The following is a 27,276-nucleotide window of genomic DNA, read 5'->3' as shown; positions in this document are numbered from 1 at the left end:
TTTGACAACTTGAGCACGGATATCTTGACGTCTTGACTACGTCTTGACTACGGCCTCGATTGTGCAGTTCACATGGGACTGGTCCGGGCTCGAGTTGTCTCGAGACTAGGCCCGAGCGAAGCTGCTGGTCAACTGTCCATGTTGGCCGTCATCATACATCTGTTAAGATTAATCGAAGCTTGGCCTAGCAATGACTGCTGCATGTGAGCCGCTTAAGCTTGCCCTTGGTTTAGATGCCCGGTTTTTCCATAGGAACTGCACCTAAATGTGTTTTGTTTCGGCACTAAATTCTTAACTCAAAAGACGTCTTTCAAGACGTTGTACGGCCTTAAGCGCTGGCAATATTTTGAAAATATTGAAATGTGAAATTGAAAAGGAGTGAGTTACTGAATCGGAGATATACATCAAAGCAACTGGTGTCAAGTGCCGTGTAGCAGCCGTAAAGAGGTGCCCCGTACTTCACTTCAGTGTTGCTATATTTTTCCTTTAAGATAATTGAGTCCAGCACTTTTAAGTGTTGAGATTTGAGTCCCGCTTAAGCCGGTGCTAGGGGGCGTGAGTGTTGTTGCACTTTTTATTATCCATCATGTACAACCCAATCAAACCGAGTCTGTATTTTCATGATTTCTTTTGCTGTTTTTAATGCTTCCGAGGGATTACTTTTTTCCAGATATTTCAACACTGTTTTAGTCATATACTGATAGTCCGTCTATTGTAGGATCTAAAGTGCACGATCTTATTTCCCACATCAGACATCAGTGGGGTATTGCTTGCCTTCGATATATTAAACATTATTCAATGCTGTTTCAAATATGAGCGCCAAACGAGGAGCTGTCAGTACCATTTTTCATGTATTTGGTATCACCTGGCTTGAACTTATAACATTCTTCAGTCGAAGAAGACTGTCTACTAAAAGCCTTATGGATGATATAAATTAAATATGGAATATTGAAAATACATCAGGATAATGCGTCAGTAAAAAAAAACAATGATGAATTTTATTGCAATTTACCCAGGGTTTGTAAGCTATTTTTTACACGATGTCAAAATATATTAAGAATGGCGCAGATCTAGAGTAACTGATTAATGATGTAAATACTTATGTAGTTTTATCGTTTCTCCTAATCATGCTTACCTTATATCTGGTTCATGTATTTCGGTAGGATTTTTGCTTGCTTATAGTCCCACCACAATTCTCACTGAAGTGGCAAAAATGTATTTCAAATGCACACATAGATACAAGTTATTCGAGTTACGTTAAGGTATAAGTGTATCGGGGCTTTAATTTCATGTTTTTATTTGAAATACTCATTAAACAAATGCGAGTAAATATGGCGGTCAGGACTATTGATGGGACATCAAAAAAGTAGAGCCACAGGAATAATATAATTCAGGACAATATAACGTAATACAAACACAAATTATCGCTTGCAATGCTTGTGTTATCCGTTACTTAGAAACCGTGTTTATTATAAAATGTTAGGTTATTTTGAGATTATCCCTTTGTATAACTTGTCCTCGATCCCCAATCCCCGTTGCTCATTATAAGCCGCAAATGTCTATTGCTAAGTATGTACTCATTATCTTATATGTATGTCACAATCAATGTTTGTATCCAGTATATGTTTATGAAATAAAGTAAGTTTTGTATAAAGAAAAGGTATTTGGCATGACTTTGATTGCCATTTGAAAGGATCTGTCATTTGCTAAATGGTGATGCCCTTCCTTAGACAGAAATTTAATTTTATACATGTATACATGTGTTTTATTTGTTTGGCTTTAAGTCAGACTAGCACTTTAACGGATATACGGTAAACTTGCAGCTTTACTGGTAAGGAATGACCTAAGGCCTCCGTCCCACCTTCAGACATGTAGGAAATTAGAGGTAGAGTACTAGAACCACTGATTGGCATTCAGGTAATTTTAAAATTGAATCCCTTTTATATTTTTTACCTTTATCAATCATCCAATAAACAAACGTGATAAAACAGATTGATTGTAATTGAACAGTAAACAAACTAATTAATATCTTATTCAGCAGTTGTATCTGATTATTTGGCACTTGTGTCTAATTATATAAACGCTTGAAAGAAAAGGAACATCAGCGTGTGCATGTAATTAGCACAAACAATAGAAACACTGTTACACTAATGCTTCATTAGTGAAATTTCAATCTACATTTCAGTAATATCTTCACTAATTTTTATATTATTATCTGATATATTTTATGAACTCCTCATCCCATCCTCTAACAATAATAAATAACAATAATAATAAAAATATACCCAAATAATTAGTTCTTAACATTTCACTTATTACATGCCCCTCTTATACTTTCACCTTCTTTGTGTCCCCTCCCCTTTTTGGTTCGGTGCCTTCTGGGTGCCCAGTTGGTGTCGCTGGGTTGTGTCGAGGGGATGTGAGCGTCGACTTGCCTTGTTGATCTTTGTTCTATCTTGTTTATCTTTAAAAGTATGAACAATCGTACGATTAATCTTACATAATAAATTTAATAACAAAAGTATCGGATAAAAAAGGTTTAACCTTTATTTCTCAAAATTAAACTTTTTAGTTTTTGGTGTCCCGTTATAGTTTTAAAAAGGTAACTCGTTGGAAATTAACTGGACCATCTTTTGCTTCTGTTACCTTTTGGCAATCAGTGCACTTGCATGTATAGTGATTTAGTATTTTGTATTGAAGTCCTAATACTACTTTGTTTACATAACACATAATTTCACATTTAGCGCTACTTCCTTTGCCGTAGTATACAGTAATTGTGCTCTGAAACCATTACTTAAATGTTAAAAAGCTCTTTGTAGAGAAATCATGAAATATACAGTCGCTTCTGACGCATTTCGTGCCTAATTTATATCCGGGAGTTACAATCCTTTTTGGGTCTTATCTTATCTTTCATATGACATCGGTATTGCAAAGTTTCCGGAAGTGAGGTCTATTTTTGTTTCAAAAATATAACGAGTGTATATCCACAGCTTATATAAACAAATTGAATGTACTATATAGACATTTGTTCACTTTATCATTGTCTTAAGTAATTGCACTTTAATTATACTTCCGGATGCATTCATTTAGTTTGCATCACAACATAACAACAAAAACGCAGGAAAGGATCATGTTCTTACATTAGCTTAGAGCCACACCTTTTCATCAGATGTACCAATATATTTAAAAAAAAAATATGTAAGCATCTACTGTATCAGCGGTCTCATTTTCCTGCATGATGTAATGATTATAACTATATACAAACAACATGAATAACTGGCATTCCAGTAACTCCTTCTCATAAACGAGTACGTAATCAATTCATGATAACACATTCTTCAATAAATAAATACATATACGACTGTGTCGACATATTTAAACAGAATTCGTGTTGTATAATGACCAGGTTCACGTGAATATCCAAGTCTAGTAAAAGTTTTATTTAAAAAAAAGCATTTTAAGCAAAATTGGCAATGACATCTTGCGCACATTTGTAAGTTTGCACTTAATATACAATTTCTACCCTTTGTGAAGTTGTACGAAGTTGTACATCTTTTTACGAAATGAGTACAATGGTGAAACCAAATTTAATGAGTACTTTGATGGTCACAATTTTATTGCCTGTCCTATTTCGTAAAATGTTTCATTTAAGTATGCTTCTTTCTCGCTTCCTGTCCTTGAAGTCATACAAATATGTTCTTTGAAAGTGAACAGTAGGAAGAAATATCAAATTGAATGAATTCGGTTGGCTTGTTATACATTCTCATCTTAATAGTATTCTGATTTGATAACATACGTGTACATCGGCTTCAAAGTATTTACACTACGGAAAATAAAATACAAACATGTACATTAATAACATACATACAATGTTATACCATTTTGTCAATTATTTTGGAAATAAAGTCAGTTTTTTTTGTATTTCAGACGCAGAAAAATGTGTTACTTTGAATGATAAGCATGTTAACGTTTGTATTCTACATGATTCAAAATATTTATGCATATATAATTTGGATAGATTTATGATAACTATGTCATAAAATTGCTGCAAAAACCTAAATACGGTCATTATGATCTTGTAACTAGTCATCACCAGTTGATAACCCCTATTGATTTTTTGGTCCTAGGTCAAAAATCAGTTACAATAACCTGACCACATGACTAATTGGCTGCCGATAGGGACACACATGTTTTACAAACAAATTTTGATCTTTCTGTGTGTCTGCACATTACATTTGTGATACCAGCTTAATATTTAAAGGTTGGAAAATTGTTAATTTTGTCACTCAGGAAATACCTTACATGTAAAAAACGATTGTACTGTAGTGCATCATTTATTATAAAGTAATGAATTAATTGTTTATATATGGTTTACATTTTTAGTAAATTGCTTTTTACATCATCGTTTAGTGCGCATTTTAATGGTAAGATTCACGACCTACACATATAAGAAGGTGTACTTTTCAAATATTACACTTATTTCTTTCATCTCTATGAAAACACGCACCTTTTCACAAAATAGAGTTTGCAGTTTTAAGCATTTCAAATCTGTTTCAATTTAAGATTGATACATGTTCAGATTGTTATTTCTGTAAGTTATTTCTGTGGATTCATTTTTCACTATGATTGTATGGTTTCTGTCTGTCCAGTTAGTCATTTATGTCAGTAAGGTTTTCTAAAATACATAATTATCTTCCTTTATGATTGTATAAATATCTAAAAAATTAAAAGTATATATTTCTTAAGCTTTCAGTCTGTAAATTGTTTCATGATCTTCTACGATTATATTTATTTACCTATCTTCAACAGTGTGTTTATCACACGGTGCCAATTAAAAACAGTAAGCAAATGAACTTTGTGATAGACAGGAGTCGTTTGATAAAGTGAACAGTTCATTTCTTTTAAATAAAAATTAATAAAAGGATAAAAATTTGCATCTGAAAAAAGAGACTCCACTGATGTTGTTTTAACATGACACGACTGTTATGATTTTTTTCGGGATTTATGTTTCAGTTGATGAAGGTCTTAATTAGTGACTTGTGTTCAAAAGTTTAGATCATTCATTCACTCCGATTTCCTAGAATAAGTGGTCTAATTGTGAAAAGAAAAGCGTTGCAATGCCATGCATATTCTTCTTTCAAATTATTGAAAAGGAAACTTGCAGGTTATCTCTTTAACATTTGTTATTGTTTATCATTGCGTTTGCGTGCGAGTACGAGATCAAAAAAAATGTTTGGTTTTCAAAAAGCCTAATTAGTTAGCAGACAGAATAGAACAGAAACTTCAGCTTTGATTATATTTAATGACTTGGACCGAAACTTTGAAATGCACTTCGACCCAAGAGGCGATTTAAACAAGAAAATATGCGTAAACCAATTGCAAAAAAACGTACTGAATAAATACAACCAATGTATTACTAAGCTTTAAATTGTTTAACGGTTGATGGTGTTCTGTTAGTAAAACAGTGCACGCCTCGGAATAAACAATGAAACCGATTCCATCAATGACCTATATAAGACTATTGACCAGTGTGATTAGATGTTTCGCCATGTAAAATATGTTAACTAAAAAAATAAAGAGTACATATAAATTCTTCCTTTATTGGTGGAGGATTTTTTTCGGTTACCCACCCTACACCCTTAGTGCATAATTTCAGAGAGATTGCAAGATGAGGCACCCCGGAAGAACCACCGACGTTCTGTAAGCTTGCTACATAGCTTCCTCAATTGAAATAAATATTAAAGTTGCGTGCGAGATTCGCATCCACTGTGTGTGGCCAATGTTTTTTAGTAAAAGACCTAAACTTGTCGGACACAAACTGACTGACTGACTGACTAACAGACTGACTTACTAACAAACTAACAAGCAAACTCACTCACTCACTCACTCAATTAACATTGGACCAATAAACACAAACGGTTAGTATTTTGGATGAAACATATTTAAACGAATTACTGGTAATAATAATTTATAACTTTTTGTTGTAGGGGTGTGTAATAATAAAATAAAATAATACTTATTGCTTAAAGTAATCGAAAATGTGCAATGTTTTAATGTATGATGTTGTATACGGATTACACCAATGAAATGATTAGTTATCAAATAGTTTGCTTGGTTGTTTGAGGTTTCTTGTGGATGTAACAGAACAAAAGAAGAAGATTTTTTTTTTGCAAATATCAGCAGAGAAATTAATTGCACTGTTATTTCAACATTTCTATTACTTAAGTTTGTTAACACATATTATATTTTATTTCACTACAGTAAAAACATATTATTTTCATTAGTGATTTGTTTACTAACAAAAACATAATTATAAGAAACATAAATTATATAAAACAAATGTTCCTTTAACATAAGCTTTAGGCACGCCTTTTATTTTATCAGATACACAGATATATGCTGGCATCCTTTTGTTTTGACTTCTCATTGCCTGCATGATTTTAGTCCATACAATGAGAAAAGTAGATAAGCATTCAAGAAACTCCTTCTCATATGCAAGTACTTAATAAATTCGTGATAAAACTTCAATGAATACATTTATTTCTTAATTCAAAATATAGTGCAACATGCACACAGAGTACCCCTTTAGCAACATTTTAGACTATTTTTGTTAAATAGATGAAAATGATGCGGCTACTGATTCGGACAAAAGCATGACGATTTGAAAGTACATATCAGTAAAAGCAGACGCTTTTAACAATTCGTGCAGTCGTGATAACAAATTAAAACACAAAATTATATAATGAGTCTGAAAATATTTTATTGAAGATTAAAACTTAAAATAAAAACTCAAAAAATGCTACACAAATGTTCAGTAAAATTAGAATGCACAGTCGTTTTACGTATTTTATTGATCTCTTCACCCTAAACAACTCTCTGTTACCCAAGTTGTCATACTTCTAACACAAAAACTGTTCAATGCATTGGACTTGCCTCATCTTAGTTTAATTGATAACATCTTAATGTCTTTTAAATTGTACCAGAGGATTCTATTCAACATTTTTTCTCTTCAAAAATACTTTCTTCTTACTGTTTTATAAACATAAATGATTGCATTCATAAATTGACAATTATCAGTTTCTTGAATTCTTTATAACATCACGTGAACGTTCGAATTCTGTTTAATATTGCAACAATGAACTTGAGTCATCAACATGTTCTTGACTTTTAATATAGAAGCATAGTTATATATATATATATATATAAACAACAACAACAACAAAAAAAGCGAAACTTGAACTGAACATTTATGGGTGTGATAGACAATGCTCTGGCACCGAGTAAAAGAGGCAAAATTGCGTTCCTTCACATACATATAGCACACAGGCAACAGGTTTTATCAATGAAAGTAAACGCATAGGAATTGAGTTCATTACTTTTTGAAACTTCGTATTTTGTATCAATGTACATACAGAGAAACTAAAGATATCGTTCACAAGTAATTTTCGTTTCCTAAATTATATGAACTACTTAGTATATGAACTTTGAATTGAAAAGGACAAAAACTAATTAAGCACATATTGAGCTGTCGTGATTTACAGAATACGTTTTAATTCTCCTCTTACGTAAATCAATTGTACCTGCCTTCACCTAACCGTCTAGAAAGACTTAAGATCAGATAAATTTCTCTTTAAATTGTTGATTTTGATCATTCAACAACTGCCTAACAAGTAAATAAATAAATGGTTAATCATCAATTGATTTGTGATGAATGAATCGTTTATTTCTTTAGTAATTTGCTTGTTATCTTATCAAGTACGAGCGTAATTTATGGTAAGATTCACCTTAATTGTGCGACCCGCAAATATAACATAGTGTACTTTCAAAAAATAATCTAAAATCTTTTATCATTTACGAGAACACTCTTATTATGATTTGCTTCTGTTATCAAGACAAATTAGAATAAAGATAGCATTTGGAAGTATTTAGAATTACATGTTGCAAATGTCATCAAAGTTCAGATCGTTATTTCTGTGGGTTATTTCAGCTGTAAAGCAACATTATTAAGGTTTATCTATACATGTAAGAGTATGGATATCTATAATATTCTATGTGTCTGCTTCTTAAGAATTTTTTTTTTTTCAGAAAGGGGAGCGAACACATATAAATAAATAGCTTTAAAGTTGTTTTTTCTCTGAAATAATAAAAACTTGCATCTAAAGAAGAACAAGTTATGAAACGTCGAATGTATACTTATAACAAGTCACAACAGCTCTGAAGAAAAAAAATCAAAACATATTTAGCAGACAATAGACAAGTTCAAATACTTTAAAGTGACATTATCCTCATATTTTCATAGTAAAGTTGAGCTGAATTGACTTTATATTTCAAAAGATAGACTGGTTTTCACCAACGGGTGATATTTGAAAATGTTTACGATAGAATTATAAATCTGCCGTTAATATAAAAAGACTACCCCACTCTTTTTATAAACTGAACGGTACACGTAATTCTAATGGATATTTACAGAAAATTACTAAGGATCTGTGCGTTATCTATTGTTTTTGCGAAGTTAATTATTAAATCAAAATGAATTATTGCAAAATGAAAACACATTTAAATATTCACATGTTCACACACCATATACCGATGATGGGCATAATGTCACTTTAATGTAAGAAAATAAAAATGTGTTTTTACTGTAAATGTATCCAAATAGAAAATAAATGATCCCACAGAGCAATTGAAAACTCGCAACTTAACATTTTCAATTTATTATTTATTTATTTATTTATTTATTTATGACCTTAATAGTTTTGCACATATAACTGAAATGTGTACACTTGATTATAAGAATTGCAGAATTGTTATTCAAACAGAGTCAAAAACACACACTTCTGATATTCCTGTTTGTCCTAAGTATCTGTCGTTTATAGTGGACACATAAGTAATTATATTTCTTTAGTTACGTACGAACACATACGTAAACCAAACGATTCGAGCATTTTTCGTTATATAAAACACAGGTGTCATTTACATCCACTGTGTACAAACAACGAATCAATCTTTTGGCCTCTGTTTTAAATAATCTTTACAATGTATTTGATAAATATAAAGACATATTTTGAACCTCCACAAACTTGATACCTGAATGTATACAAGCTACAAATTTAAAGCTAAATTATTTATATATAGCATAGTTTTTCTTTCTTAGCATAACCTTATATCATGTAACTTCATTGCTATGTTAGCATCATTGAACATGAGAAAACAGGAAATGCCATTAATTGTAGATAAACAATAAACTATTTCAAAAACTGATCTCCAATGTCGATAAAATGAACATTTGTCAATAACTTTAAGAAAAATTAACAATTTGAATTTTTATCATTTAGTTTATTAACAAATAATATGCGACTGGCACAATGATTAAACAATAGTACTTCACATTTGATATGTATAACAAGAATGTAATGAGATCATATGCAAGAAATTGCCATAATGTAGATAATTATATAAACTTTTTATATATAAAATCTCGAGAAAAAAGCGGAGAGTAACATTTCCTCGAGAAATTAAACACTTTCTTTATTTCATCATCACTCTACAGACGTTACCTTTATGGTTATGTTTCATGACATTAAATTCTCGGGAAAATATTGTTTAAAATATGCCACTGGTGACATTTTAAGTTTAGTATTGCGACGTCATAAACGTCATTTAATGTAGTGTCAACGTGCGCCGAGTAGCACACACTTTGCTATTTGTCATTTTCACAGAATAAATATTTGGTAACCATGATCCAATATTTGTTGCTATTTAATTGAGTACGTTAAACAGTAGACTTGTTTAACAACCCTCGTATATAAGTTAAGCTCAGATATATATAGTCTTAGTCATGTATAATTAGAAAACTGCGAAACCGGAGAAGTGCTATTCGTAAAGACAACATATTTGAATTCAATATTTGATACAATTTAGTAAAATAACAAGACACAACTGACATATCTTTTTTGAAATTTAAGTTGAATACAAGGTACGTCCTGTGTTAACGATAATATCTTTTATTGACGAAATGTACTTTGCAATATTCTGCTATGTGAAACATAACTAAAACACAAAAACTGGTAATTGCAGCAAATACAATTTTTTGATAGACAAGACATAAAACCTGTCAGAATGATATGTGAATGATAGGGATGAAAACTGCGCGCATGGAAAAGTTTACTGGAAAAAAACACACATTGATCTAAGTAGATCTAAATACTGTAATATTAAAGATGTTATTATATTCTTAACTCTTGGGAAATGATATTTACGTTATTATGACTTTGTCTTAATTACAAAAACAGTATATTTAAGTTACATTTATATTTTGCAGGAAAATAGTACTCAATGTGACTAGACTTCACACATATATAGGATAATCTAGCTCTGTTCTTAAAGATCCTGTAACATGATTTTTTATGGTTTTATACAAATATAATGCTTAAATGAAGATTAAGCAATATTGCAAGTTCCAAAAAGCATTATTTTTAAAGAAATTACCGAATTTACACTTCAAGTAAATAAAGGGAGGTAATTAGAAATTTACTTTCGATGAAGTCTAAGTCAAATTTTAATAAGAAATGAATGCACACATTTAAATGATTACTTATAATTCGTTTAAACATTTGCAGTACATATTTTACATAGTCTTTGATGTTTGGAAATTATTTTACAATGATAATTATTAAAATTATACATATATAAATTTTCACTTAAGTGTTGTTACATCCTTAATTACAACATACAGGATCTTTAAGACATAAAACAAGTAATCTGCATTACCATGGTTCATGTGATGTTGAAACGAGAGCAAGATATCCTGATATCAAACGATGCGCAACATTACATAAATGCGAAGTAAATAAACAAAAAACGGTTTGTTTGTTGTGTTATTTAAAGTGAACGTGTCAGTTATGAAAGGTGTTTAAAGTGGATTGGTCTACACTGGGCATATGTTTCATAAATATTTCAAATAATGATAAAAACAAATAAAAGAAATATTTAAAAATGTGGACATTCTTATGAAATAAATCTGGAAAACAGGATGTTGATAGAGTTCGAGAGTGATTAAGTATGAACAAATATATGATGAATTGTAATATTTTGTGCTAGAACAATTTATTATTTGCCATATATTTGCATGTCATTTAAGATTATTTAGCCAACATTTTCAAACAACATCAATCTATCAACATATTCAAATGATTCATTTATTCTGTTTTTACCATATTTTGAATACTTAATATGATACTCTACATAAGCCAATCTATTTGGAGCTTAGCTATGTACATAAAATGAATGTATAAATATACTTGTTACTGAATACAAGACATATTTATACTTTATCTTTATGGTATCAGTAAAGCTATACAAAATGTATTTTGTTTCCAAGAATATCCACTTATTACTTATTATTCTCGACCATATTGTTTTACATTTAGTATCTAAATGACATACAGTATATATGTTATGAAAATATACATCAAAGATTTGCTATTTTTCCTCAATCTTAAAGTCTATTGTTGCCAACGCTTTGACCTTGAACATAATGCGCAGTATAGACTTTAAGCAAAAGTAAAGCAACTTTCGTTTCATTTCTCTAAATTTTGAAGAGGTCTAAAAATAAATTTAAAGGTTTATGGATCCGTCATGCTTAGATTTCAGAAATGTGTTTATCTTGTAAATTTGGCAAGGTAAACATTTTGAAAGTGTGGTTGGGATAACTTCTTGTAATGAAAGTATTAGAGCAAATTGTGTTTTATTGTTAAATATAACTTTAAATTAACTATGCTTCGTTAAAACACTCTCTAACAGTTTTCAAAGTCATTAATATATCATTATACAACATTATATTTATACACTGATTATGATATACCAACACCCTCTACGTTAATCTATTAATCACATTTGTATTATTATTATTATTATTATTATTATTCTTATAATTATTATTATTATATTATTATAGCTTCATTATTATTGAATTTATGACGCAATTTACCGAAAATGACCTTCTTAAACGTAAAACTTAAGTATTCTTTTCAAATTATCATAAATATTTCATAAGTTTATAAAACGCATTGTAAACAGCACAGCTATCTTTCTCGGAGTAAAGCAATAATCGCTTTACATTATATATATTCATTATCCCTCATGCACAGACTCAATCAAACCGAGTCTGCAATTCTTATGTTATTTTGTTGTGATTAATGCTTCCGAGGGATCACTTTGTTTCCAGAATTTTGTACTTCACAACAGCAGGTGTCAAGTGCCGTGTGGCAGCCGTAAAAAGTTGCCCCGTACTTCACTTCAGTGTTGTTATATTTTCTGGTCCTTCGGGATCATTGATGCCAACACTATAAAGTGTTGAGAACTGAGTACCGCTCAAGCCGGTACTAGGGGGCATGAGGGATGTTGCACTTATTCATTATCCCTCATGTACAGACTCAATTAAACCGAGTCTGCAATTCTTATGTTATTTTGTTGTGATTAATGCTTCCGATGGATCTCTTTGTTTCCAGAATTTTGTACTTCACAACAGCAGGTGTCAAATGCCGTGTGGCAGCCGTAAAAAGTTGCCCCGTACTTCACTTCAGTGTTGTTATATTTTCTGGTCCTTCGGGATCATTGATGCCAACACTATAAAGTGTTGAGAATTGAGTACCGCTCAAGCCAGTGCTAGGGGGCGTGAGGGATGTTGCACTTATTCATTATCCCTCATGTACAGACTCAATCAAACCGAGTCTGCAATTTTTATGTTATTTTGTTGTGATTAATGCTTCCGAGGGATCACTTTGTTTCCAGAATTTTTTACAGAATCGTTACTTACGAGTCGAAATTAATTGTCAACAAAAGTATATTGTTATCTTATGAGATTACGGTCGAAAAAAATGTTTGTTGGAATATTAACCAATTTTTGGCCACGGCAATTATGACTAGCCTAATTTCTCCAATACAAAGCAAGACCAATCCCTTCATTAAAAACATACGGATGTAAACAATGTACAGCTATCAACACCACATCATATGCAATCTTTTGTTGAATCTGTCAAGGATTATATGGCGGAGAAAACACTTATAAACTTATAACATCAAGACTGATTTATATATATAACACATAGTTATTAACCGCATGGAATTTTAATTGATAAATATTCGAATAACAGAACGTGATAAATGTGCATATAGTTATTTATTTATGCACAACACAATTTTGAAGAAAACAAACTTCTCTTAAAATAACTAATTGTGATAACTATTATGAAATATGTTAATAATACACAAATACCAACTACTAATAAAACTTAAAAATATGAAATGTTCTCTGATTTAATTTCAATATAATGGGAACAAATATTAGAAATAAGAAACTTAGCATTAATGTAATAAAATAAGTCCTTTGCATATATAATGTGAATATGAAATATTTCAACCAGAAATATATCCGAAATAGCCATGTTGGATAAATGCATAAAGCAGCGACACATTATAGATTACAAAACAAGTTCACACATTGTCAACCTTTACATTAATATGGTGGCTGATTAACGCAATGTCGTTTTTTTCGTTTCTTCGCCTTATAATGTGAAAATGCGAACACAGAAAGGGACGACAAAGTTCGTCCAATTTTGTCGTCCCTTCGTGTTTTCACATTTTCGCATTTTGAGGCGAAGAAGCGAAAATACGACATGGCGTAAAGCAGCAACCGTTTATTTCAAATTCAGACTGACGAATGAAACGTACCCGTCCGCGTTTTTTGTCAAATTTTAAATTTATCTTCAACACACTAATGTAAATTAACACTAAAGATTTGATTGATAAAGCTATAAATCTGTTAATTTGAAAAAAACACGCTTCTGGGGAATTAACATCTGCAGTCTGGTGAGGATTGCTATCATCGTGAAAGTAGTTCCTCGGAAGTTCTGCAAATGTAACGATTGATGTGAAACATACGTTATCCCAATATTATACCTAGACAGAGCAGAAAAGCTTGACAAACTAAGCCCTTTAACAATCCTTGAAGATAACTGAAGGAGGTACGAGGGGCGTTCGAAAAATAATACAAGTTAAGTTTGTTTCTCAGCAACTGTTGGTAGTTTTACTATTTTCTTTTGGTCTGCCCTATATTCCCCACATACCTGAATACACCACCGTTTCAGAACGCAACTCCTCTTAAACCGGATGACAGAGTTTGCTTAAACTTCCAGGGATGAACAACCTTAATGTGTAGATTGAAGTAAAGGAATGAATTTTTGCTGCGACCAAATTGAACAGAATTATGGCCCTTTGCTGATTTGTTCACTATATACCATATATATGTTGTCAGTGGGGGCATCCGTGTCCGTTGGACACAGTTCTAGTTTTTTCAAAATTGCCCAAGAAATCTTACTGAAATGCTATAAATAATATCGGATGTTTTTGAATCAGGTTGATTCTTGGTAATTAAAAGACATTTTATTATCAATTACAAAATTTAAACTCTATAAGAAAAATAATATATAATACAATTAGTGAAGCATATGTAAAGCTTGGTTCTAGAAAATATAGCTCACATAATATGTAAATCATTGGTAAATTACCTCAAAACTCTATGGATTTTATCAATTGCATTACAAAGTAATCATTTTTGAATTATACGATAAGCATGGAAATTATGAATATATTTCAAATAAATCATGAATACATTTAGAAAGAAAATGGTAAATATTAACAAATAATACATACTAAAATTTGTATGACAAAACAAATCTTTAAGCACCAGTTACCGATTCATGTCTCAATCCAGTTTGTTTCAGAGAAAAACAATTTATAAATCACACAATTTATTATAAAAGTCAAAGTCACATTCAATGTAGTATATTTCTAAGCGCGCATTGTTAACTTGCTGCAACCACGGTAAATAATATAAACCACGGTAAATAATATGAGAATATTTTTGATTCGTTAGAGTCAATTTTTCTTGAATTACGCATTTGATATTTGGTGATATAAAGGTTTGAGTGTTTGTCATGTAAAGCGTATAAATAATGAAATGATGAAATATCTATTGTGATGCATTGACTGTTATTTATTAATCCCAACGGACAGAATAAAAATGCGATTAAACATTTGTCATTATGGCCTTATAAATGATTAAACCATAAACGAGCATAATATTGTTTCATTCAACGAGTTCAATAAATTTAGTATTGAATCTACACGAATATAATATTGTATTTATCAAATTTATAAAATAAATAAATAAAACAGTTTATTTTATGCTTTTCAGTGGAATATTGATTTATCCGTGAAAATTATATTTGATAATTTCACAGTGAAAATTATCAAATATAATTTCACACTTTCCAATGACAAAACTACTTTTTTAAGATTTTCCCCATGTGGTACCTCAAGTTTATTTTTGCTGACAATTCTGACAATGTCAGGATTTTTAAAGAAAAAGCAAAGCTGAAAATCATAAATAACTTAAATGCCAAAATAATAATAAGAAGAAAATTTACTTATATTCATTCAAATTCCAATAACCAAAATTTTTTTGGTTTCATTTTTAAAGTCTGCAAAAATACATTCCTTCCACATGCAAAACTGCTTTTGATGACATTTGGGCATATTAAAATATCCTACGAGCAATAACTGCCGTATGTTTTATGAAAAATTGAAAAGCAATGACAGCCATCAGCTCGAAGAATAAGTAAACAACCCAGCGTTCCTGAGCCGCCAGCTTCCAAATTTTCAATTTTCCTAGCTGCTTTTTTAATGTTTTCACATCTGTCAACACTTATTTTCTGTCTGTTACAATCCTCAAATAAGTTTTCTTTCTTTTAAAAAGCTGTATGACTAACAAATCCAAATGATATCCCTCTGAATCAAACACAATTATTTTCCTCCCGTGAAATACACAACTTTAAAGAATGGCTGCCGCTTACATTTAACAAAGCCAGGTCTTATATAAATTCGCAGTAAGTAACAGAAATATGGATGGGTGGTTGGCCTGTTTCTCCTACAAGAATTGTTGTTTTTATTATTTAAACCAGCGATCATTCATATTTTTTTAATAAAATGAATAATATCACCGTCATTTAACGTTGATTGTCGAACTTATTTTCAGCTCAAGACTTCAGACTAAATGGGGCTCTCAATGGGGAAAACAAATTTTAAAATTAACGTTAATATTATGGAAATTTCGTTTTAACTTGTTTTTAAGCATAAAATAAAAAGAAAATGTGTATGTTTGTTGTGTTGCTACGCCACTCGTGAGAATACTGTTTTTAAAGCCCACTCGATGAAGTAAAATTTCATCTTACACACAAACAAATATCCTCTATAAACTGTTAAGATGATGTTTTTAATGATGCAACTATTGTGTAACGCTAACATTTCGCTCTTTAAGGCTCTGTTTATTTATCACATAAACCGCGTCGCAGGAGTGTAACAAGGCTCCTGCGCCGCGGTTTATGTCATAAATAGAAGACATTGAATGAGTGTACTTTAATACAAAATTTATTGAACTTGTTGAATAAAATCATATTATGCGAGCCTCTGGAATATAATATTTTTTATCACATATATGAAATAATAACATTAAATTGTTAAAATGAGTATTTTTTCAATGACGCGCCTATAGTGTGACGCTAATATTAGCGCGCTTTTAACGCTATGTTTATATATAGCGCAAATGACGTCAAGTTAAAGCGTTATTACACTAGTGTAATATATTTTTTATCAAATGGCTTTATTACACTTCTATGCCGCGGATAATGTGATAATTGTATATTTTTATTAGAAATAAAACGTGAGCATATAAAGTAAAGTAAGGAAGAGTGGTATTTTCTTGGCATAAAGGCAACTATTTTAATAGCTGTGACTGCGAATATGATCCGTTCGTATGCATAATTAAAATTTATCATGCTAATATAAATGTTGTTTTGAATTTATTTACATTCTTGAAGGAACATTATTTCTACTGAGTGCCAAATAATTCAAATGATGCGTATTTAACATATCATACCTTTTCCTTATTTGTTTTAATTTATTGTTGTTGTTGAGGATGCTGTATAAGAACATGTTTTAGTGAATATAATAGTAAATATATAATCTTCGAATGAAAAGCACTGCAAAGTTTAACGAATATGTGTCAACAATTACAATGAATGGCCAATGTTACCGATATAGAACCAGGCCGTTCTATTTATCATTCAAACCAATACTGTTATAAAAGAACAAGGCCTGTCTGTTATCATATAATACACATACAGATATAAACAATACTCGTAAATGTTTGCTGCAATCAACAGCTATGTATTCTCATGTTTAAGATGCAATATTTTCTTGAATATTTCTAAGATTAATGTATTGCGGTGTAGACACTTATAACTTAACTTATTAATCAAAATGATTTATAACAAAACATGTGTTGTGAAAATGGCATTAAATTATAATGTTTAAAAGATAAGGATTTCATGATCTGGGTCTGATTGATGTGAACTTGATTAATTTATATGACACGTAGGCATAATTTAACAAACTTATATTTAAAAGCACATTAGATCTAGACCTCAGAAACGAATACATATTTTTTTCTTTATAATTTAAAACACCAGTTTTATAACATTTAAAGGACTAAAATCAGGTAAAAAAAAATTATAAACATTAAAAATAGAAATTCTTACAAAGATCATGTGAAGAACTTAAAATGAAAGAAATATTCTTAGGATTAAATGAATATTGATTGTCCCAGCCCAATTTGAGCCAAAACGTTGCAACGCTTTCCGATCGATTAGTATGCTACACATTTTTTTCAACCAATGATTTACTCGACGTATATCATTTCTACCCACGTACATAGAAACTCTAAATATCTTGTTAAACATCGGTGAATAGTTAATTGTCAACAATCGGCAATTGTTTATCAAGTTAAAAACATTACGTAGATGAATTATACGGTTGTCAATTAAGTGAATTGTTTGATTCACATATCACTAAAGCATCATGCATGATATATTTGATAATAAATACAGTAAATGTTCGGCTTACAATCATTACTGCATGTGCATTTCAAATTGTATCCTTTTTTATGAAAACTAATTATAAATATTTACTTTTAGTTTTCTGTTTTTCATAAAACGTTCAATTAATATATTTATCTATTTATCGTTTTCGCTGTAAGTTTAGTACAAACGCATATGTATTTATACCAAGTACAAGTAACCAAAACTTGCAGCAGAACCCAGAGAAAAAATAACAACTACAAATCAACAGCAGTATAAATATTTTTGTTTTATAATCAAAAAGACATGATTGATTTGAAACGTTTCAAAATATTTAGAGATGAGACTTAATCTACAATTGCTAAATGCTTTACAGCACAGTTTTTTAATCATCGAATCAGGTTTGTTTTATTTAAAATAAAATCATTTGAAAAGAATATTACTAGTTGTTAAAAAACTGGATCCCTTGGTTGCAGTTGTGATGGAAAAGCGCAACATCTCTCATACCCCTCAACACTTAAGCGGTAGTCAATCTTCACGAATTAATGATCACTGAGAAGAAGGAAATATTTCTGAACGTCAGATATATGTATTTATTTAGTATAAGATATTATTCTATAAAACAATTGCTTAATCAGTGTCTTTAATAATTTCACAATTCTTAAACAACGTTTAAGGCGTATAATATTTTAGTACTTAAGGTAAGCAAAATATTATATTCTCGAGTGTAGTTTTTGATGTTAAATAGACTCACTCACTCACTCAGGTTAAATTATGCTAAATACGCAGTTGACATTAATTTAACCTGAGTGAGTGAGTCTATTTAACATCAAAAACTACGCTTGAGAATATAATATTTTGCTTAGCTTAAATACTAAAATATTATACGCCTTAAACTTTATTAACCCATAATTCATAACTGCAAATATGCGTTTCCGGACAGCTAACAATTAAATTAACAATTATGTTTACACGCTATAGGTACAATCACCGCTTTTGTAATGACATGCCAATCAATTAACTTAATTAGGCATATCTTACTCGTGTGTCCGGTGACAGCTCATTACAATGAATATATCCGCCTATGTCTTGTTGACTAATTACCGTCTAATTACCGTTATCCTACACTGTTAGTTAAACAGTGCACACTTTACAGTAAACAATGAAACTACTCGTAATACCATCATAGACAAACATCTGTAGTTAGGCATTTTTCACTTACATCTTGCGCGTATAATACAGCTGATAATTAAAATATATTATTCATAACACATTTGTTATTGAACTTGTTTTGAAATATAAAATTAATGAATCCCTTAAAGACATCCAAATGGGCAAAATTAAAATTGTTGCAGGCTCGTCGTGTGTTCGAGCCTGTTTATGGACAGCATTGGAAAGTGAGAGCTAACATCCATACCCCTAAAGTGTTTAGCATTTAAACATGTATGGTGAAATTTGAATAAGATGTGTTCATGGAGTATTCATTGTACCACGTTAGTGTTATTCCCAATCTTATTAAAACCAGCTCTTATTAACGCTCCGCTTTCAGATCTGACCGTGACCAAATACGAAGTTATTTCTGGTGACCTTTTACATAGCCAATCATAAGCGTGTTTTCATAATGTTAGTGTAGTTTTTAATTTTATTGCTATGAAAACAAATACTGAGTCGGTAATTTCGAGAACAAACATGGCGTTGTCCATATAGCTGACAGGTAAACTGTTAAAACAATCTTGCCCATTAAAAACTGACTCTAATTTTTCAAGTTCATTCGTAAAAAATTACTTCAAACATTTCTTTTTCTAGCAAAAATCAACAACTTTCAAGGATAACGGTATGTTGATACTTCTACTTATGCCTCAGTAAAAACCGGTTTGATTGCATGGCTAAAATATCTATCTTGGGAAATCCGAATTATAAAGAAGGTGAAAAATATACGGTCGTCATCAGATCGACATAAAGTAATAAGTAGATCTGAACATAAGTCAGATTGTGTTGTTCCGTGAAAAAAAAACAGACAACTAATATTTCAATGCAAGCATTTACATAACTTTTTTGCAATGTAATTTAACAAAATAGACTCTGACATGGGGTGTGAAGATAGATAAGATAAGAGGAAACAAATGTTCCAAGCCAGTGAATGAACATTATCTGATTTTATTCAAGTCTAAAATATAAATTTCACAATGTATTTATACATTCTTTAATCTTAATCATAATTTTCTGTCTGTCAAGACAGATATCTATTTTATCAAAGTAAATTTTAAATATGATTTGTTGGTTTTCTGTAAAAATGCATTATTTTGGTATGTAGAAAACAACTAACCAGATTGCAACTTATACATTTTGATAAATGCAGAGATTTTGTAGATCATTGAAAGACACATAACTTGTCAGATTGATGAACGAGTTACAGTTATAAATTACAGAAAATAAAAGTATTCTTGCTGATTGATGGATTTATTGAATTTGTCTACAATAGGCACATTTCCCATAAGTATTTCAAGCATTGATAAAAACAAAAACAAACAAAATTATTTGGATATTTCTTTATTTCTTATAAAAATTGCTTGAAGTAAACAATGTTGATAAAGTTCTAGTAAATTTACTATGAACATTATAATGATAAATAATAATGTTTTGTTCTAGAACTTATATTTTCTACTATATAATATATGTGATAATGGATCCTGTACCTCCCACATGACCCAAAATCCGTATGTAATTTCTTATTGGTTTGTTGTCTTATTGTAAATCCTATCAAAGGAATTATTTATTGCATTACATTATTGGATCATTTCACTTCAACATTATCATTTTAGTTACAATCCAAGGCAATCATTGTATTTGTAACAAATGAAGTATCGAAATTCTTAGGTTTCTTTTTTGCTTATAACATACTTGATCAATTGGTGTAATAAAGGTGCCAATTTTAAAATGTTCTGTAGTTGTTGACATCATTCATTGATTTATATACATGTATTGATTAATATTATTATATTAGTTACAAGCCTTATGTTGCGAAAATAAAATCGGAATGGCAAAATTTTCGCCGAAAAGAGTTCAACTTGAAGGTTATAAATGGTTAAACGATTTAATAGAAATAATTACACTGATAATATTTGAAAAAGGAGTGTATACTTGAAGCAGCACACACGGGTTCTGATTTCTACATCGCTTTGTAATAATTAATGCTTATGTCTTTCCTTTTTTTCGTGTACTTCTTCAGTGATTATAAATGCATAGCTTTACTGAATGAAAACTGCAAAATTATCATATTCTATACTTTATACACAAGGCTAAAAGTTTTTAATTTTCTTTATAAGAATAATCGCTCTAATAACTTTATTCAACAAACGATTGACCACTTTTTTACCACTTTTTTCTACAATGCATTGCGAACATGTTACATAATATATAATCCAACGTGCTTTACTTCACGAAAACAGCATTTTTTTCTATATTTGTATGTCTTTTGTAAACAGTTGGCAGCACTTTGATCTTGAACACAGTGATAAAACTCGATTTTTAATATCCAACGTGCTTTACTTTACGAAAACAGCATTTTTTCTATATTTGAATGTCTATTGTTGGCAACACTTCGATCTTGAACACAGTGTTAAAACTCGATTTTTACACACAAATAAAACATCTCGAGTTTCTTTCCTAAATTTTGAAGCAGTCATAAAGTAGATATAGAAATTTACGGAATAATTTACATATTTGAGAACTAGCAGTATACCTTCCAGATAGTGTAAGTAGAGCATACGGAGTTCAGACGCCGAATCGGCTGTCACATGTTGTACTAGGTACACAATACCGTAAGGTACTTGTGTTATAAAAAATATTGTGTTAACACAAAGCACTAAAACTGTTACCGATTTTCCAAAGGCCTTTGGGCTTGTATAAGTGCTTGTTTTCCAATACCGAAGCCGAATAAGTGTTATAACTGAATTGACGAAAATGATAAAAAACGGAATCACAACATCGAGGAAATAATCCAGGTAAGCAATGTGATTTATAAAAATGTCACGATGGTCATATTTCAGTTCACAGTCGGTCACGCCCATTCGATGGAACCATCCATTCATAATAGCTATGGTTAATGAAATACTCCAAATAACAATCACAACTGCCCTCGCAAGGGTCGTTGTGCACACATCTTTCATTTTATATGGTATCGCAACACAGAGCATTCGTTCCGATGATATTGTAGCCAGTGTCCATGATGACGCAAGCATTCCAAGGAGTGGGTACCCTTTCTCTATTTGGCATTCAAAGTCTGTTGTGTACGTTACTTGCTTTGTCCTTACCAGCCAGAAATTTAGCGTTCGGAAATTGACGCATAAGTCAGCACACGCTAAAGACAGGAAGTACACGCAAGTTGATGACGTAATATGTTTCTTTTTAGTCAAAATAATGATAATTAAGATATTTGAAGGGAAAGCAATTATCCATATTATAAACGTAACGTATGTGACACAGAAATGATAGAAATACACTAAACTGTCCGGAAGTAAAACCACGAGATTTTCATTTATTTGGAATGATAAAGTAGTATTAGTAACATATTCTTCCAGAACTAAAGACGTGTTGTTTGCCGGAAATAACGCCATGGCTTTCAGAACTTCTTACTATTTCTTCCGATGCAATACAATATAATAAGTGATGTCTTTTAATAATCTTCAAAACCTCAAACTGAAAATAATAATAAGAGAACCAGATATTGTATGTATATGAAAAAGTAAATTACATCGTCAATACCTCAATTTGGACTGCAAACCTCCAGGTGAGTCACAATATTTTAAGAAAAGCAACCGTGAGAAAAATTATATGATTCTAAGACAAGTGAAAATATTCAAAATTTAAGAAATTGTTAATGTAAATGTTATGTGCAAGTAACGACCGATTTTGCAGTGTTTAACATAATATTTTAACTGCGTTTAGAGGGCTATATCTGTATTTTCTGAACTATTGTTTTTTTATATTTTTTGTAAATTTCAAATGTAATTTGAAATGTGTAATTTACTGCATTTGTTCACTTGACAATATTTCTTTACTTTTTTAAATATTTAAAAAGCATTTATGAAAATTAGCATGAATTTGCAGGCATAATGCTTTAATCTTTAAAAAAACTTTAAATATGAACTTTATTGGATAGAACATACAAACTTGATTTATTCTATAACATTTACCTGTTAACAAAATAACCATTTGTATATAAATGTTATGAAATAAACTCTTTCCACATATAAGTGTTTTACTTAATGATACAATGTTATACAGTGAAAATAACAAAATATCAAATAAACATCTATACAAATGTACATAAAAAGGAGACATGATGGTAATAAAATGCATACCATATTAATTTTTGTTAATTACAAATCAAATGCAGCATTTGAGGATAAAATGAAAATAGCATAAACATAGACATTAAAAAAAGTATTCATATACGTTAAAGTATACATCGAATAGTCACACATTGTTATGAGTATATGAATATATACATTTGAATTAAACAGTTTATATCTTATGATATATTCTAGATATTTGTACCGTAATCACTGATACCATTTTTTTTGTTTTCCGTTCTAAAACATGATTATGACATTTTGCACGTATATTTAACATAGTACTGTTAAAACATAATCATTTTCATTACGAAATTTGTATACTTCGTGCATTTTAATGCAACAGTGAACATATGCGATTGTTATTCTTAAAATGTTAATGAACATTCTTGTTTTGTTATAATAATTATCAACAAAAAAGTAAAAAAAATGAATAAAAAATAGAAGAAATAAATGCATAAAAATTGCAGTAAAAATTATCAATAGCAAAACAAGCCTTACTGCAATTATGCTCTAAGAATCAAGTATAAATCCACTTTGTTGATATTCTACTTAATATGTACAAATAAAACCAATAACTGTTAAAAATCCAATGGAATTTACGTATTTATCATTTTGCTGACAGAGAAAATAACAATAACTTCATTATCTCAAACACACATTTATATTTACATCCAAGACTCTTTTAAAATGAGATGTAACAGTTGATTGAAGTTTCGTCTGCGCGCGCACTGTGTACGCCTGCAGCAGTTTGTTTATCCACTGTAAATGAGTGGTGAGTAATAATAATAATTTTGATAAGTTACACCATTCATTAGTCTGTTCCGGAACTATTAATTATATAATAACGCCCGTGACGTCAGTGGTCCGATAAAACAAGTAATGTATGTAATCGCCTGAGCTAGCACTATCACGTTCTTATCGGACCTCTAAATTTTATTGATGTATAACAACGAGAAATGTTTACAAAGCTTTTATACATCATTTATATGACTTGTTCACCCCTAGAAGATTTACCATATATTCCATTCAGTAAAACGCAGTAAATTTAAGAAATAGCACCAAATTAAAGCCTTATAGCCCTCGTTCAACACCAAACATTGCACATAAAAAACACGTTACGGCATTCGGCTGTTAAATGTTTGCAAGCTGACTGGTCGGTCGCTGTAATGTTATAAAGCCTTCAGAAATATGTTCTTTTTTTTCACTCTTTCATCTTTTCTATAACATTTAAGTATGATAACTCCTCATAATTAACTATTCACACAACATGTTTGTTCATGCTATTTGTGTTAAAGCCATTTAATGATTAATACAATATTCATGTTGATAAATTGTTAAAGCTTATTTTGTTTCATCTCAATGGTATTATAAAACAATTAGTAATTTGTCATTTTTATAGAGATTAAAATGATCGATTATGACATACTTGTATATTCAATAAAATTAATAACGTTATAGAGACTCCACTGAGGTTTAAATTATATGTGAATAATGTGCATGCATAGCTCGCTATTTTTTTTAGAATTACTGTTGAATTTATTTCTAAATAACGAATCTTAAACCTCCCGTCCAAATTGTGTAGAAAAGTAAACTAAAACAAATCAAAAGCGAAATAATATTCACTATAGTAATATACATTGCAAACCCTATTTTGAATCATATGTACCTCATCAGTCACCATTTGTTCGCAAAATTCATAGATCTCATTCATTTGTGAATTTCGAGCAACAATATTATTTTGTAATTAATGTATCTACTCTCAATTATAAACATAACATGCCGTTTTTGTAGCACTATATAATAAATACTTATTTAGCTGTTTAGAATTAGAGCTATATCGTACACTACAATTCTAATTATCTCCGCAGTTGAAATGTTCACTAAAATTTCGACCACGTGGCAGCATATAATTTTGATATGCCACAGAGCAAGAACAACCAATGCGTCTTAAACATATAGAAAATGTCACATTAAGCTAACTGATAATGGTAAAAAGCATCAACGGGTGCCGGTAAGTAGTTGCAAAGTAAATTGTTGAAAAAAGCAATGGCCTAAGCCTCGGAAGCATCACCTTTGAATTGGGCATAGTCTACTCAAAGATTAAGGGATTCCAGTGTAAAAAAATACCTAAGTTGGACTACCTGGAGTAACGAGCCTGTCCCGTCGAATTTGTAGCAATCGTCGTTAAATATTCCAAATTATGTTTCACGAATCTAACACTAACCATTTCGCAAAATTGTAAAAAAAACGTTGTGCTACAACACTCTTCCGTGTGTTTGAAAACTACCTGTTGTCATGATTTTTTGCATCTTTGGGAACTTTACTCAACGTTGTTCATCTTGATATAGCCCCTCAATAGTAATATTTCTATTCCTAAAAAGCAATAATACTTTGTATTATATCTCGGTATTCCAAACGGTGATCTTAGGTAGTGAGTTGCTTTGTAGACCTGGTATTGCCAAGTATGGACTTATTATCTTATATGTATGTCACAATCAATGTTTGTTTCACACTCTTGCATCCAGTATATGTTTATGAAATAAAAAAGGTTTTGTATAAAGAAAATGTATTTGGCATGACCTTGATTGCCATTTGAAAGGATCTGTCATTTGCTAAATGGTGATGTCCTTCCTTAGACAGAAATTAAATTTTATACATGTATACATGTGGTTTATTTGTTTGGCTTTAAGTCAGACCAGCACTTCAACGGATATACAGTAAACTTGCAGCTTTACTGGTAAGGAATGACCTAAGGCCTCCGTCCCACCTTCAGGTAATTTTAAAATTGAATCATTCTTCATTTTCTTATCTTTATCAATCGTCCAATAAACAGAGGTGATAAAACAGATTGATTGTAATTGAACAGTAAACAAACTAATAAATATCTTAATCAGCAGTTTCTGATTATTTGGCACTTGTGTCTAATTATATAAACGTTTGAAAGAAAAGGAACATCAGCGTGTGCATGTTATTAGCACAAACAATAGAAACACTGTGACACATTAAACTATGATTGGCATAATGAAATTGTAATCCACATTTCAATAATATTTTCACTAATTTTTAAATTATTATCTGATATAATATTTATTTCAAATATGAACGGAGCTCCTCACCCCATCCTCTAACAATAATAAATAAAGATATACCCAAATTTCACTTATTTCATGCCCCTCTACTACTTTCACCGTCTTTGTGTCCCCTCCACTTTTTGGTTCGGTGCCTTCTGGTGTCGCTGGGTTGTGTCGGGGGATATGAGCGTCGACTGGCCTTGTTAATCTTTGTTCTTATTTTGTTTTATTTTTTACATGTATAAACAATCGTACGATTAATCTTACATAATACATTTAAAAACATTTTTAAAATTTTTATTTCTCAAAATTAAACTTTTTATTTTATTGGTGTCCAATTATAGTTTTAAAAAGGTTGGCAATTACCTGGACCATTCTTTGCTTCTGTTACCTTTTGGAAATCAGTACAATTGCATGTATAGTGATTTAGTATTTTGTATTGAAGTCCAAATACTACTTTGTTTACATAAATAATTTCACATTTAGCGCTACTTCCTTCGCGTAGTATACAGTAATTGTGCTCTAAAACCATTACTTAAAGATTAAAAAGCTCTTTGTAGAGAAATCATGAAATATGCAGTCGCTTCTGACGCATTACGTGCCTAGTGTATATCCGGGAGTAACAATCCTATTTGGGTCTTACCTTATCTTTCATATGACATCGGTATTGCAAAGTTTCCGGAAGTGAGGTCTATTTATGTTTCAAAAATATAACGAGTGTATATCCACAGCTTATATAAACAAATTGAATGTACTATATAGACAGTTGTTCACTTTCTCATTGTCTAAAGTAATTGCACTTTAATTATACTTCCGGATGCATTCGTTAGTTTGTAAAGATGCTTATCATTTTCTTAACTTTTGTAAACATAT

The 27,276-nt window shown here is 30.6% G+C and overlaps 1 protein-coding gene across 1 annotated transcript; it reads right to left on the bottom strand.

Annotated features, from left to right (window-relative positions):
- Positions 1–20,667: 20,667 nt before the first annotated feature.
- LOC132732469 (thyrotropin-releasing hormone receptor-like) lies at positions 20,668–24,086 on the bottom strand. Its single transcript, XM_060718888.1, has 2 exons — positions 23,831–24,086; positions 20,668–22,673 (listed from the first exon to the last, which is right to left on the bottom strand). The coding sequence occupies exon 2, from the start codon at positions 22,589–22,591 to the stop codon at positions 21,560–21,562; it is 1,032 nt and encodes a 343-aa protein (XP_060574871.1). The 5' UTR covers positions 22,592–22,673; positions 23,831–24,086; the 3' UTR covers positions 20,668–21,559.
- Positions 24,087–27,276: the final 3,190 nt, after the last annotated feature.

This window comes from Ruditapes philippinarum, unplaced genomic scaffold (genome assembly GCF_026571515.1).
Source record: "Ruditapes philippinarum isolate M1 unplaced genomic scaffold, ASM2657151v2 ctg1667_1_1_1_1, whole genome shotgun sequence".
Taxonomy (NCBI): domain Eukaryota; kingdom Metazoa; phylum Mollusca; class Bivalvia; order Venerida; family Veneridae; genus Ruditapes; species Ruditapes philippinarum.
Note: the sequence above shows the minus strand (reverse complement) of the source record. Positions and strands in the feature narration are given on the sequence as shown.

Coding starts and splice junctions, on each gene's coding strand:
- LOC132732469 (XM_060718888.1), bottom strand. CDS start 22,591: ATGGCGTTATTTCCGGCAAACAACACGTCTTTAGTTCTGGAAGAATAT.